Source organism: Eupeodes corollae, chromosome 3, assembly GCF_945859685.1.
Source record: "Eupeodes corollae chromosome 3, idEupCoro1.1, whole genome shotgun sequence".
Lineage (NCBI taxonomy): Eukaryota > Metazoa > Arthropoda > Insecta > Diptera > Syrphidae > Eupeodes > Eupeodes corollae.
Window position 1 is genome coordinate 108973398 of NC_079149.1, and position 16810 is coordinate 108990207.

Here is a 16810-nt window from a genome sequence, read left to right on the forward strand (position 1 = left end):
ACCATGTGCGGCCAAAGAATTAGCGGAGGCCCTAGACCACTATAAAGCAGATATCACTGCCATCCAGGATATACGATGAGATGGGCCGGGCAAAAAAAGGATGAAAAACTGCAATATTTACTATGGTGACTGCTACCACGAAAACCAACAGCGCTTATTTGGATGCGGCTTCGTCATTGGAGCCAGACTTAGGTAAGAAGTCTTAAACTATAGGTGCATCAATGAGCGCCTCATGACCATACGCATCAAGGCTAAATCCGGTAACATTAGCCTGATATGCGTGCACGCCCCCACAGAAGAAAAAGACGACAACACCAAAGATATGTTCTTCGAGCTCCTAGACAAACATATGAGCAGTGCCCTAGCTACGATATTAAAATAGTCCTGGGCGATTTTAATGCCAAGCTTGGAAAAGAAGACATCTTTGGTGGAATACTCGGGAAGAACAGCCTGCACGACAACACTTCCGACAACGGATTCAGGCTCATAGATTTTGCTGCGGGGCGAAACGTCATGGTAGCCAGTACGCGTTTTTCACACCTCAAAATGCACAAAGGAACTTGGACTTCTCCAGATCAATCTACCGCCAACCATATTGACCATATAGCGATCGACGCCAGACAAGCTTCCAGCATTATGGATGTATGAACTTTCCGAGGAGCTAACATCGATTCGGACTACTACCTCGTTGTAGCCAAGGTAGCACTTCGGATTTCCAGACCCAAGGCAAAACAGGAAGGTGCTGGTAGAAGGTACAACGTCGAACGGCTACAATAACCAGAGATCGCCAAATCCTTTTCCGACCGAGTTATACCAGTAACCTCTCTCGAAGTTCTCTGCCGCCAACACAATAGATTGAAAACCAGTGGCAACATTGCCAAGATGCAATCAGAGAAACCGCCTCTGATGTGCTGGGTTTCAAACAGCCACCAACAAGGAACCCCTGGTTTGATGAGGAATGTTGGCAGGCAAATGCAACCAAACAACAGGCACGCTAAGTGGCGCTGCATAAAAGGACGAAAGCTGCTCATAAGCTCTATCAGCAGAAGAGGCGAGAGGAACGCCGACTTCTCAGAAGGAAAAAGAGAGGGCATGAGAAGGGTGCGGTCGAAGATGTTGAGAGGTTTAAAAGCAGGAATGAAGTTCGAAAGTTTTATGAAGGAAATTCACAGGTACATAAACCTAAAACCGAAGGCTGTAAGGACGAAAGTGGAAACGTCATTGTGGAACCACAGTCAAAGCTGAGGATATGGAAGGACTACTTCTGCAGACTGTATAACGGTGACGACGAACCGAATTCCGCTGTCAGGCAGGTTGATCCATTCAACATAGAAAACAAGGAAACCAACAATCCCTTCCTCCCGACTAAGACGAAGTAAAGATTGCTATATCAAAGCTGAAGGCTAATAAAGTCGCTGTACAAAGTACATGCTGTCGTCAAGAAAGGACATACAACAACGACATCTTGTTCAAAACGTTACCATCGACAGACGTAACTTTGAGGTAGCCAAGGACTTCGTCTACCAAGTCTCCGCTGTAAACGCAGAAAACAACACCAGCGCTGAGATCAAATGCAGAATAACACTTGCTAACCGCTGTTTCTTTAGACTAAGAAAGCAATTGAGTGGTAAAGTCCTCTCTCGAGGGACCAAAGTGTTGCCATATAAGACCCTTATCATTCCCGTTCTGCCATACGGTGCAGAAGCATGGACTATGAAAAAAGCAGATGAAAGCATCTTCGGTCGGTTCGAGAGAGTTCTTCGTGTGATCTACGGTCGAGCTGTACGGGCTGTACAGCGACGTAGAATTAGCCAGAAGGGTAAAAGTCCAACGACTAAGATGGCTGGGTCACGTAGAGCGCATGGAAACCAATGCTCCGGCCCGGAAAGACTTCGAATCCACACCCACAGGACAGCGCAGTAGAGGAAGACCGCGTATGAGGTGGCACGCACAAGTGGAAAGGGACCTCACCCAACTTGGAGCGCGAAACTGGAGACATCTAGCTAGGGACCAATCTAGAACTAGAAGTTTGTTATGTGAGGCCCTAGTTCACACAGGACTGTAGCGCCACCTTAAGTAAGAGAGTAAGTAATAGAATAATTATAAAGCGAGTCCCAGCCTTCTTCTCCATTTAATAACTTGACGAATTCAGTTTCATCGAGGTTGCGATTATTGAAGTATATATAATCCGGGATTCTTCAAGGACTGGACACACCGCAATAAAGTGAAAGGTATCTTCCTGTGCTTTCATATTACAAAGGTTATACATGGCATATAATTAAGGTTAAGTAATTCTCCCCTTGCTTTAAGAATAATGCTTATTTTATCGATTGTGTCGTTACGATCTATTCTGCAAATTCAAATTTAATCCACTGTAGTAGTTCCTGAATATCGATGATCTAGCTTCAGACAATTATTTCCAAAATCATGTTGAATTTTGACTCAAAGGAGGAGTTCCTATTTCTAGATACAGCATATAGTTCGGAGAGTTTCGTGGCAATCTGAAAATTATTTTAATGAGAGATCGAAGAAATTTGTCTACTTCTTCGAAGGAGGTGTATCCCCAGACTTAAGATCCATACAGTAAAGTTTTTGAGATTGCTCTATAGTTTGACGGATTTTCAAAAGTGCTTCTTTTATGTATTGGACAAATAATTGATTTCTTAAAAGCTTCGGGAACTAAACAACTTTCGAAGATTAGATTGAACTCATTTGTAAGTAGGATTATGAACTCGTTTGTGGCACGCTTGTAGAACCCAGATGGTTTACGATCATCTCCAGAGGCCTTGTTGTCTTTTGTGTTCACTGTTATTTGTTTCACTTCTGGAATTGAAAAAGGTGCATCCAAAAACTCGTTCAAAATAAGTGGTTCGGCGTATATTGCATCGGAAGTGCACTTGTTGTGATATTAAGGAGTCTGCTAAAATGGAGTCTTCTAGACTTGATGCTTGCAACCCTGCGGCAATGAGATTTGTGTTTCCGTTTACAAGCTTAACAGCTTTCCAGAACTGAGCGGAAGAACGAGTGTTATTGATTCCATATTCGATTGATCAAAAACTGCTTTCTTATACTATTGCATGTTCGTTTAAAATTTTTGTTCGCTTCAGTACACAGTTTTTTTTTTAAATATCAATGTTGTGCAACCGTAGAAGGTTAAAGAACTTTAATGATATTTCTGTAGCTTTTGAACACTCAAATCAAACCATTTTTGTTTGCAAATTGGTTGTTTTCTAAGTGGTCTTTTTTTTGGGTAAGCTTGTTTAATAACTTCTGTATTAACTTGTTTTGGTGCAGAAAGCAAATCAATTAAATTTTCCTAAACCAAAATTAAATTGACGCACAGAACAGTGAAGCTTGTGAAAACAATGAAATTATTGCATGTAGTCATTACATAAGAACCATATGTAATGTAACTCCATTAATTATGCAAATTACCACTACTGTTTTTTCTCTAATCCTTAATGTGTTAAAGCTTTTACGAGTATATAAATATTCCAAGCGTACTCAATTCAATTAATATATCAACATGAATAGTTAATTGTAATCAATTTCTTCGAAACATTTCAGTAGATTGATAGTAATTCGTCCTTACCATGACCAATTCAATTCGTGAAGGAATCTTACTCCAGGTATTCTGGTTAAAAGTATCAGGAATATTACCAATTTCCACTAAGAACGGTCATCTTCAAGTCATTTCGAAAACCCCCGAACGTGCCTTCTTGATAATTGTTCTTCTCATTTCCAGTGTAACATTAATATACTTTTCGATTTATTGTGCCAATAACAATGTCGATTTAACATTTTACAATTACCCCATTACTTCTACAAAATACGAGCAATATGGAACTGCTAGTGCTGGTTTATCTCAAGTTATTGCTAACTTATTGTTTTATTATAGAAAAGACCCATTGGTCAAAATGATAAATCGAATTTTAAAATTCGATGAAAAGTGTAATTTTGATGTTGGAGAAATAAGTGGTATCAATGACGTAACATTCCGTGTTTTCATTGTGTATCTTGTGATATGTTTAATATGTACTTTAAATATGATTTATGTATACACTTCGGTGGGAATTTTACACAAATTCTATGTACTTCAATCGGTCGTTTATGAATTGCAATTAATTTTCGGGGGATTAATTCAAATATTTATCACGTCACTTATGCTTTTACTTAAGAAGAGACTAATTTACATCAATGAAGAAATCGAAAAATCTTTAAATTTACATGAAATACATTATTTAAAAAAGTTACTTGAAGATAGAAGTGAAATTTTGTCCTTATGCGAAGTGAATTTAAGTTCACTTTTTGGAATTCCCTTAATGTTTATTTTTGGATGTGCGGTTTTGCATGGAGCATCTGGACCTTACTATGCTGTTTATATGCTTGGTGTAAACACGTCTTCGAAACTTAAGGATTTTTTGTATATTATTATAAATATTGGTATTTTATCTATGGTACAGTATATGCTGTTTCCGTGTTTGATATTTGTTCAGGATTTAACAGAAGAGGTAAGCAACGGTTGATGTTACATTTTTATTAAATTTCTTTTTGTTTTTTTTCAGAAGTATTTGGGGGTGTAAATTGTAGAATATCCAGCAGGTCTTTTTTTACTGTGTTATAAGTGGATGTTCAAATGGTAGCCATGTGCATTCAAGAGCACACAAGCGTCCACAGGTTTTTCTAAAAACCCACCTCTGTCTATCAACTCCTACTCTCACCTCCCATTGGGTGCCTAGTACCTCAACTGGAGATTGGGTTCTAACTCCAGTGGAAAGTTGTTGGGGTAGCAAACGAGAGAGAGGGGGCACCTTACCTTATCCAGACGGCAGCGAACACATTCTCGAGATGGAATCAGCGGTAGCGTCTTCAGTGCCACTAGGGTTGAACTACTTAGTGAACACCTTATAGGACTTCTACGACTTATTCGGAGCCCAAGCCTCTAAGAAGCGGTTTATCCTGCTCACCGTCCTTGGAGTTATACTAAGGATCTGGCCCTCCAGGTTGGGGGTTGTGCCGTCGGGTGACTTCCTGACCACTTAAAAAATACATAGTTGCGAAGCACCAACAAGCCTCGGATACGGACGGGTTCGCTGTTGACAACCCACGCAAACGAAATAAGGACAACGAACTTCGGATCTGTACGTGGAATGTTAGGTCCCTTAACAGACCACCTGCAGCCGAACAATTAGCGGAAGCCCTAAACTGCTGCAAGGCAGACACAAACTAAAAGACTGTGATGTACACTAAGGCGACTGCTAACGAGAACAAAGACAGCGCGTGGATTTGTTGCTGGGACTAGACTCAGGCAAATAGTCTGGAGTTTCAACAGTGTGAGCGAGCGCATCACGACAATCCGCATCAATGCTTAATTCGCCATCGTAAGCCTTATATGCGAGCATGTCCCAACAGAGGAGAAAGATTAAGACACCAATGACATATTCTTGCACAAGACTTATGAGCAGTGCCTTGGCTATGACATCAGAATTATCTTAGGAGATTTTAATGCCAAGCTAGGAAGAGAAGACATCTTTGGTAGTACAATCGGGAGATGCAACCTGCACGACTGATCGATTTCGCTGCGGTGCGAGACGTTCTGGTTGCTAGTACGCAGTTCACACATTTCAACATCCACAAGGGAACATGACAATTTCCTGATCAATCAACTGTCAACCAGATTGACCACATTGAGATCGACGCACTACACGTCTCCAGTATACATGATATCAGAACTTTCCAAGGGGGCAACATTAACTCGGACCACTACCTCGTTGTAGCCAAGGTACGGCTACGGATATCCCGGTCCAAGCCAAAACAAGCAAGTACTGTGAGAAGATTCGACGTTAGACGGCTACAATCGCAAGAGACTGCCATGTCCTTTTCCGATCGAGTCTCTAGTAATCTCTTAAGCACTGAAAACCAGTGGCAACATTGCCTTGCAGCCATCAGAGATGCGGCCTCTGAAGTGCTAGGTTTCACACGGCCACCACAGCAAAACCTCTGGTTTGACAACGAATGCCGGCAAGCGCCCGCAGCGAAACAATAGGCATACAAAACAGCGCTGCACAGAAGGACCAGAGCTGCTCGCGACCTCTTCGAGCAGAAAAGTAGAAAGGAAAACCGGCTTCTTAGATAAAATAAAAGAGAGCATGAGAAGCGCGCTATCGAAGAGATAGAGGGATTTCACAGCAGGAATGGGGTTTGTAAATTTTACCAAAAGGTAAAAAAACCTCCTACCAGGAATCGAAGCCTGTTAAGACGATCAGGGTAACATCGTAGAAGAACCATCTATGTTAAAAATATGGAAAGACCACTTCTCCAAATTATATAACGGCGATGACGAACCGAATTCCGCTGTAAGGGAGATAGAAACACTCAACCTAGGCGACGCAGATCAACAATTCCGCCTTCCCGGCCTTGACGAAGTGAAGATAGCTATATCTAAACTTAAGTCAAACAAAGCTGCTGGAGCTGACGGCATCGCTGCTGAACTATTCAAAGTAGCAGGCGATGACTTGGTAGGGAGCATGCACTCATCTGCAAAATATGTTCGGAAGAAAGCATGCCCGATGAGTGGAATATCAGCATAGTTTGCCCGATACATAAGAAAGGAGACCCTCTAAACTGTACCAACTACAGAGGTATCAGTCTCCTTAATATTGTATATAAGATCCTTTTTGCCGTATTATGTGAACGTCTGAAGTCGTTCGTCAACAACCTGGTTGGTATTTATGAGTGTGGCTTAAGACTAGGAAAGTCCACTATTCCAAATATTCACAACTACGACAGATCTTGGAAAAAAAACCAGTAGCTTCAAATCGATACCCACCATCTCTTTATCGATTTTAAAGCCGCGTATGACAGCATTTATAGGGAAGAGCTCTACCGAGCAATGTCTAGTTTTGGCATCCGTGTCAAACTTATCCGTTCGTGCAGAATGAAGATAGAGAATGCACGCTGCTCTATCAAGTTGGGAAAAGATCTCACCGATGCATTTGATGTCAAAAAAGGGTTAAGACAAGGCGATGCACTGTCATGCTACTTCTTTAACATCGTTCTGGAAAGAATTGTGCAAAACTCAACTGACAAAAATAGAGGCACAATCTTTCAAAGTTCCATCCAACTACTCGGATACGCAGATGATATTGACATAATTGGACGATTAAAGCGTGATGTCAGTGGAGCGTTTTTGAGCATTGCGACAGAAGCGAAGAAGATGGGTTTAGTGGTCAAGTGGTTTAGTGGACAGCAAGACCAAGTATATGCTGTCATCAAAAAAGGACACTGAACAACGACGTCTTGGATAAAACGTCACTATGGACAGCTATAAGTTTGAGGTAGTTGAGGACTTTGTCTACCTAGGCACCGCTATTAACATAGACAACGACACCAGCGCTGAAATCAAACGTAGAATAACTCTTGAAAATCGCTGCTTCTTTGGACTTAGAAGGCAATTGAGAAGTAAAGTCCTCCATCGAGCATCTTAAATCGACATCTATAAGACACTCATCATCCCGGTTCTTATTTATGGCGCTGAGGCCTGAGCCCTGTCAAAGAAAGATGAAAGCGTCTTAGGATGCTTCGAGAGAAAAATTCTTCGGGTGATTTTTGGTCCTGTACGCATAGATGGAGAATGGAGGAGAAGATACAACGACGAACTGCACGGGCTGTACAGCGACACTGACCTAGTTAGCAGAATTAAATTCTAACGGCTTAGATGGCTGGGTCATGTAGAGCAAATGGACATCAACGCTATAGCCCGGAAGGTCTCCGAATCCAATTTCGAGGGACGGTGCAGTAGAGGAAGACTGGGACTCAGGTGGCGCACGCAGGTAGGTGAAGACCTCAACTAACTTGTCGTGCGAAACTGGTGACAGCTAGATAGGGACCGAGCTAGCTAGAGACGCATGTTGCTTGAGGCCCAATTCCACCCGGACTGTAGCCAAACTTTTTTATATAATATATAAAAGTCCTTATGCATAATATTCATGAACTACGATTGTGAGAGGTGTCATTGTTGTGATACACATCTCCTACAGACCCGATTTGCTCAAGTTTGTTTCCAGCCTGAATAACTTCAGCGCGTGCTCGATTGTGTACCATAGTTTATTCAAATTAGAAATGTCAAATGAAATGCAGAACAAAACTAGACGTTTAGGCGTGGTTCACATTCAAAATCATGCCTTCAAATTTAACCAACTTTATAAAAGTTATACTGAAACTTTCAAAAGTTTTTGTCTTGAAGAGAACTACAAATAAAAAGATTAGAAGTAGAACAAAGCAAATTCGAATAGCCTGCCAATGTGACAGCTGTCACTTTTGAAGATGTACATTTTTTGACATTTTACAAGTTTATTGAAAAACAACACTCTTCAACAGCGCAATGAAAATGTTAAAATTCTTTACTCAAATGTCGCACATTTTGCAATGACAGTTTCGCATTTGACTGATATCGTTTTCTATAGTTACAAAAATAATTGATAACTTTATTTCTCCCTATATAGCATGCAATTCAATTATTGATGTTAATAATGCAATTAATTATTTCTCCCCTTTTCGTAACTCTTACTTCATAATATGTGACATAAGTTAAGGCTCCTGTAAACGTTAATGTACGTTTATAATTTGAACTAACGTCAGAATTTCCATACTGATTAATTATATGACGTTTAGAAATATGTACGTAGGCAATCAATTAATTAATTAGTTTTTTCCATGTGAATTTAATTAAGAAAAGTACAACTTTTCGCACCTGATTCAGTTCCGTAAAATCTACACTTGTGCAAGCTGTGTAATGAAAATACGTAAAGGATTTTATTTATGTCTCAAAGGTTTAAAATATTTCGGTCTATTTCCATGGTCCTGGGATAAAACTACATCAAATATAATCTGCACTAAAACCGATACACTAAAAACTCTAACCGCGTTTATTTTATTCAATATGACTTCATTTTGTTGTGTTCTTTTAATTTATCAACTCGAATCAAATTCTGTAGATTTCGGCAAGAATGTAGATTCAACGGCCTTCATCTATGAAACTATAGTAATGACGTCGGCACCAATAACTCAAATAATTTCAAGTGCTTGCTTTTGGAGAACTCGTTTGCGTACTTTACAAATTGTTGTTTCTATAATTCGCCTTGATAATAGACATTTGCCTAGTATAAATCTTAAGGACGATGTTACACTTAAGTTATTTGTTGTGTGGTTGGTCACCCTGGCATTGGCTATGGGACATGCAATTTATTTGTTTGCCCTTATTTTTGTTGAAATCTCACCGCTGCAGATACTTTCGATATTCTTGAGAACTTTACCATTGATTTTTAACGGACTTATTATGTTATATCATGCTTCAATTGTTATCATTGTAACTGATATCATGTGTATGTTAAATTTTGACATTGAAAGTGTCTTGGATTCGAAATATCAAAACTCTAATGTCAATTTGAAACCGCTTTTGAGACAGAGATCGTGGTTGATTGAGTTCTGTTCGCGTGACATCAATGAACTGTACGGTATTTGTGTATTGTTTAATATGCTGTCAAATTTGATCGTATTGATAAGTGTTCCATTATCGATTAAATATTTCATAGAAGTCGAAAAAGCTATTGACATTAGTGAATTTTTTGTTGCTTGTGGCATTATTGCTTGTGCTCTACCGACAGTAGTGATTACTGTAATAGTTTTCAATGAAGGATGTGTTCAAATACAGGTGAGTGAAACATTAGCAGCAGTGACAGTGAAATTATCAATTAGACAATATTAAGTCCATTACACTTGGACTTCATAAAATTTGTATTTCTCACAAAATTACTTGGAATCATTTCAATAACATTTGACGAGAAAAATTCAGAATTCGTGGTGACAAAAACAGACAAAATCCGGTCAATACTGAATTTGCAAGTTTCTGCGATTCCTTAAATAACGGGGGCTTTCGAGATATGTGGTTTTCAACAAGAAATAAAATGCAAGAAATGATGCAACTAAGAATTTATATTTATTACAAAATAAAGGGTATGCAATTATGTTTTAAAAATGATTTTGGGGAAGTGACTGCCGCAGCGCAATTTTCGAAGACTTCATGCAGCTGAGGATTCGCTTAATATTTTCTTTCAAGGCGTTAATCGTCTTGAGCTTATCTGCGCATACAAGTAATTTCGCATAACTCCCAATTATATAGCCACGCCATGCATAGGCCCAGGACTCGAGTTAATGGGCTCAACCAATGTTTCCTTAAATAAATTGATTGGTTCTTTGAGTAGCTTCGCAACCCAAACCATTATTTTCTTAATATTCATAGTCATACTATGAATTATCAAATAGCAAAGAACACTGAGCATAAGCCAAGTGACAGCTGTCAAAAAGGTAAACTCCGAAAACATGCAAAAACACAACACGCGTTACATTGATCGGTGTTTATTGTTTGTTGGTCTATGTTGCATAAAACATGTTTGTCTAGGGTGCAAGTCTATACAGTCTACAGTGGTAGGGGCTTTTCCATCCGTAAATTCAGATTTCCTTCAAAAATTGATTTTTTTGTAGAGCATGAAGCATTGGAACTTTTTTTGTCATTGTATAAGTGCAAATAGTAGACATGTGCATTCAAGAGGACACAAGCGTCCACAGGTTTTTCTCAAAACCCACCACTGTTTATCAACTCCTACTGTCACCTCCACTAAGGCACCTTTCCTTATCCAGACGGCAGCGGAGGAATTTCCGAGATGGAATTACGGGGGCGTCTACAGTTCCAGTGAGGTTGAACTACTTAGTGAACAATTTATAGGACTTCTACGAGTTATTCGGAGCCCAGGCTTATAAGAATCGGTTTTATCTGGCATCCCGTTTTTGGAGTTATACTAAGGATTTGGCCCTCCAGGAGTTGTGCTGTCGGGGTGACTGCACCAACAAGCCTCGGTTACGGACGGATTTACTGTTGACAACCTACGACAACGAACTGCGGATATGAACGTGGAATGTTAGTTCCCTTAACAGACCACGTGTAGCCAAATAATTAGCGGAGGCCCTAGACTGGTATAAAGCAGACATCCCCGCCATTCAGGAAATACGATGGGATGGGCCGGGCAAAAAGAGGATGAAAAACTGCGATATTTACTGTGGTGAGTTCTACCAGCAAATCAGCAGCTCTTATTTGGATGCGGCTTTGTCATTGGAGCCAGACATAAGCAAGAAGTCTTGAGCTATAGGTGCATCAATGAGCGCCTCATGGCCATACGCATCAAGGCTAAATTCGGCAACATTAGGATATGCGCACACGACCCCACAGAAGAGAAAGTTTACAACACCAAAGATATGTAATTCGAGCTCTTACACAAAACATATGAGCAGTGCTTTAGCTACGATATTAAAACTGTCCTGGGCGATTTTAATGCCAAGTTAGGAAGGGAAGGCATCTTTTACAGAATAACCGGGAAAAACAGCCCTCAGGAAAACACTTCGGACAACAGATGCAGGCTAATAGATTTTGCTGTGGGCCGAAACTTCTTTATAGCCAGTACGCGTTTTCCACACCTCAACATCCACAAAGGAACTTGGAGTTCTTCGGATCAATATACAGTCAACCAGATTGACCATATTGCGATCGACGCCATACACGCTTCCAGCATCTCGGACCACTACCTCGTTGTAGCCAAGGTAGCACTTCGGGTTTCCAGACCCAAGGCAAAACAGGGAGGTGCTGGGAGAAGGTACAACGTCGAAGGCTACAATCGCAATAGATCGCCAATCTTTTTCCGACCGAGTTACAAGTAACCTTTCTGCCGCCAACACATTGCAATCAGAGAAGCCGCCTCTAATGTGAAGGAAAAATAGAGAGCACGAGAAGCGTGCGGTCGAATATGTTAAGGGGCTTAAAAGCATTAATGAAGTTCAAAAGTTTTATGAACAGGTGAAACGAAACTCACAGGAACGTAAGCCTAGAACCGAAGGCTGCAAAGACGAAAATGGAAACATCAACAATGAACGTCTAAAACCCATCGTCAACTACCTGATAGGTTCTTATCAGTGTGGTTTTAGACCAGGAAAGACCACAGTTGATCAAATATTCACATTACGGCAAAAAAGGTTTAAGACAAGGTGATGCGCTGTCATGCGAATTTTTTAGAATCGTGCTTGAAAGAATAGTGGAGAGCTTACACGTCAACACTAGAGGCACTATCTTCAAAAGTCTTTTCAATTACTAGCATATGCTGATGACATTCATAGAATCGAAAGAACTCAGCGTGAAGTAAATGGGGCTTTTGTGAGTATTGAGTCAGAGGGAGAAAAAATGGGTTAAACTTTGAGGTAGTCAAGGACTTCGTCTACCTAGGCTCCGCTGTAAACGCAAAAAACAACACCAGCGCTGAGATCAAACGCAGAATAACTCTTGCTAACCACTGTTTCTTTGGGCTAGAAAGCAAATGATACCCTTATCATCCTGCTATACGGTGCAGAAGCATGGACTATGACAACTGCGGATGAAAGCACCTTGGGTCGGTTCGAGAGAAAAGTTCTTCGTGTGATCTACGGTCCCATATGCATTGAAGGGGAGTAGAGGAGAAGATGGAACAACGAGCTGTACAGCGACGTAGACTTAGCCTGAAGTGTAAGAAGTCGTTGGACTGACTAACATGGCTGGGTCACGTAGAGCGCATGGAAACCAATGCTCCGGTTCGGAAGGTCTTCGAATCCACACCCACAGGAAAGCGCAGTAGAGGAAAACCGCGGATCAGGTGGCGCACAAAGTGATCTCATCTAACTTGGAGCGCGAAACTGGAGACATCTTGCTAGGGACTGAGCTAGATGAAGAAGTTTGTTGGATGAGGCCCTAGTTCACACATGACTGTAGCGCCACCTTAAGTAAGTAGGTAAATAAAGGGTGATTTTTTTGAGGTTAGGATTTTCATCCATTAGTATTTGACAGATCACGCGGGATTTCAGACATGGTGTCAAAGAGAAAGATGCTTAGTATGCTTTGACATTTCATCATGAATAGACTTACTAACGAGCAACGCTTGCAAATCATTGAATTTTATTACCAAAATCAGTGTTCGGTTCGAAATGTGTTTCGCGCTTTACGTCCGATTTATGGTCTACATAATCGACCAAGTGAGCAAACAATTAATGCGATTGTGACCAAGTTTCGCACTCAGTTTACTTTATTGGACATTAAACCAACCACACGAATGCGTACAGTGCGTACAGAAGAGAATATTGCGTCTGTTTCTGAGAGTGTTGCTGAAGACCGTGAAATGTCGATTCGTCGCCGTTCGCAGCAATTGGGTTTGTGTTTTTCGACCACATGGAAGATTTTACGCAAAGATCTCTAAAACCGTATAAAATACAGCTCGGGCAAGAACTGAAGCCGAACGATCTGCCACAACGTCGAATTTTCAGTGAATGGGCCCTAGAAAAGTTGGCAGAAAATCCGCTTTTTTATCGACAAATTTTGTTTCAAGTCAAGTCTAAAGTCTACACAAATAAACCAGCAACTATTCCAGCTTTGGAAGACAACATTTCCGAAGAAATACGGGCTATTCCGGCCGAAATGCTCGAAAAAGTTACCCAAAATTGGACTTTCCGAATGGACCACCTAAGACGCAGTCGCGGTCAACATTTAAATGAAATTATCTTCAAAAAGTAAATGTCATGGACCAATCTAACGTTTCAAATAAAGAATCGATGAGATTTTGCAAATTTTATGCGTTTTTTTTTCTTTAAAGTTCTCAAGCTCTTAAAAAATCACCGTTAATAAGTGCAACTTCGTGTACTTGTACATTTCCAGCTAAACATTGTTTTAAATTGTATTAGTATAATTTAAATTTATAAGTGCCGAAAAATTCAGGTCTAAAGATTTGATCTTAAATCTGAAATAAATCAACCAGGAGAAATTTAAGTTTTGACAGAACTAGATCAAAAATAAATTGATTCATATTGAAATATATCTGGGATAAAAAAAGTAAAAGAGTTGTAATTTTTATTAAATGAATATTTATTGGAAGCATTTATTAAAACAATATAATTATTTTCTAAGAGTGGTTTCAAATTTTTAAAAATCAAGTTTTTTTAAACCAGATTTATCAAAAAATTCATCCTAAAAGAAATATCAGCAAACAAATCAATTTTCTGTACTTTTCTATAACCAACGAAAAAGTTGTTTTTCAAAGTCGAAATAAAAAATATGTCAAAATTACAATATGACACCTAGTTTTGAAGTAATAAACAAGAGAGTAGGTTTGCTTGTTTTTAACACTGATTAAAGAATTAAAATACTTACATACTGTTGCAGATTTCAACTGCTTTACATTTATTAATTTTTTCATATTGTTTTATATATTTTATAAAATATTAGAACAAGGTAACGATTTGAAAAACCAATAACGAGTTCTTAAAGTTGGCATTAATAATTAATTAAAAGTATAATTTTTAAGTTTCTTTTAATAGAATAAGTTATACGACTCTAATATCTAACTCTGGGTGACCAGATAAATATACTGAAAGCACTGGTCTTCTAATAGTCATGCTTTTAAAATCAACAAATCAATAAGGAAATCAAATATCAACTATCAAAACACCAAACTCAGCACAATATTGACATTATTTTGTTTATGTTACTAAGTGTTATACAAGTATTACACTAGTTAGAAAAATAATAAATAAAACTGATTCATTCAACATTTCTATAAACAAATCAATATAATAAAATATCTATTTCCACTAAAAAATATTCAATCAATGTCAATTATTATAATTACCTTCCCTCTAAAGGAGGATGGCACTTATGAAATAAAATTTAAGCTCAGTGTCAAAAACCCATCCGAATAAAAGATGTACATTCGCAAGGGCTTATCTCTTCAGCTATATTGGCTAAGTTACTTGGGAATTTTGCCCATTTACAAAAACCAAAATCAATTGAAATTTTTACCAAAATTCTCAAAAGTCCGGTTTGCAACTCTATTAGTCTTCATTGTGTCCACGCTCGTTATAGTTGCTTGTGTTTTGAACATGATTCTGAATCCAATACTGTTATATCCCCTAAGTTCCTATTCCTATTGTGGTACAACTGATCCCAATAGACTATATTGCACCATCGTATCTGGTCTAACACAAATATTGAGCAATATTTTCCTATATTCCAAAAAAGAATCTAATCTGAAATGTTTGAAAAGTGTCTTAGGCTTGGAAACGAAATATTTGAATTTCCGTGGAGTCACTAAAATAAATGCCCTTGCTGATTTTTCTTTTCGATTCTTTTTGATGTACTTGGGAATATTTTTCATCTGCTCTGTCAATACTTTAATCTTCGTTTTTAATAATACTCAAAATTCTGAAACAAATATCAGTTTCGACATTGTATTGATTTCCATTTCAAAACTTTTCTTTGGTGGTTTGCAATTGATATATTTTACGTCATTGATTAAGATCATGAATAAAACTTTGTCATTGATAAATGAAAAAATTGAAAGTTGTTGTTTTTCAAGATCACAAAGTGACGTTAATGTTTTTCTTCAATTACGAAAACTCTTGATTAATCGAAATGAAATAGTGCAATTATGTGAAAATGATATTTCATCGTTGTATGGTGTTTTATTACTTTTTCATTTGTTGGCCATGATTGTCAATGCCCCAATTGGATTTGTTCATGTGTTTTTCCTACTTCGAAATAGCTTTTCAATGCCTGACGAAGATAGGTGTCGGGTTTTTATAAATCAGCTTATAATATGGATTTCTCCATCATTGTTTTATGCTGTTCTTGTTTTGCATGAAGATATAACAGAAGAGGTAAACCAATTCATAAAGTCACCTAAGACAGTTTCTAATCCGAAGAACTTTACTTAATAAGTCTTGAATTTTTAGATTCTATAAAATGTATTATTTCTTTTCTTTTTCAGGCAAATAAGACAGCAAGAATTCTTTCAAGGATATCAAGAAGAGGGACTGATATTGAAAAAATGGTAACCAACTTGAAAATTTAATCAACCAATTTTTGTTCTGATTTCAAATAAATTCCAACTTTAATTCTTTTGTTTATCATAATTTATTTTAGGTTGACAAATTTTTGATGAAAAATTTACAGCAGAGACCAATTCTTACGGCTTATGGCTTTTTTCCACTAAACAAGCGAACCCTATTCAAGGTAAATTAAATAAATTTAATTAAATCTTAACTTACATATTAAATTAACAAAAATTACAGATTTTTGCTGCAATATTTACTTATATGGTGATCCTTATTCAATTTAAGGATATGGAAAATACTAATAAGAAGCTTGTTGGTACAAAAACTACTACCCTGTAGCTTTGTAATGAATGGAAACTCGAGTGTTTAAGCCACGATTTTAATAGATTTATTTTCAACTTATTATTTTAAAAATATAGAATGATCCAATTAAATAAAAGTGTTATTTAAGTAAATGGAAATTATTTTGGTATATTTTTGGAAAAGCAGCTTTGAGTCGAAAGCAAATCAATGTTGTAGGCCCCATCTACCGTCGGAAACATAAAATCGGGAAACAAGACTATACAAAATAAATTGGGTGGCGCAACAGTCCGTTGAGAACTAGAGCCTAGTGACTTACAACTCTCAACCATTCCTGTGTGCGAGTACTGTTGTCAGGAATCGAGGGGACCTATAGTTTAGTTTTTTGAACCGAATCCGAACGGCAAATTTGAGAAAGCACTTTTCGTGACAAGAATTACTCTTGGAGAAATTGTCAATTCCTCGCAAGAGGCAGTACCCGTAAAAAAGACTTTAGATGGCATAGGAAGGTGTCGAACCCAAGACATCTGGCATGACAGCCCAACGCACTAAC

General features: G+C 38.4%; 1 protein-coding gene across 4 annotated transcripts in view; it reads left to right on the forward strand.

Annotated features, from left to right (window-relative positions):
* LOC129952738 (gustatory and pheromone receptor 39a-like) overlaps positions 1–16377 on the forward strand; it is a 30803-nt gene extending 14426 nt beyond the window's left edge. For 2 of the 4 annotated variants that reach the window (XM_056065545.1, XM_056065543.1), the window contains exons 2-4: positions 15891–15953; positions 16046–16135; positions 16195–16377. In XM_056065545.1, the coding sequence (XP_055921520.1) occupies positions 15891–15953; positions 16046–16135; positions 16195–16296 (255 nt within the window). In that variant the 3' untranslated portion in view covers positions 16297–16377. Of the gene's footprint in view, positions 1–3602; positions 4512–8826; positions 9713–15890; positions 15954–16045; positions 16136–16194 lie in introns of those variants that run through there. The other 2 variants (XM_056065544.1, XM_056065542.1) reach the window with 2 other exon arrangements.
* Positions 16378–16810: the final 433 nt, after the last annotated feature.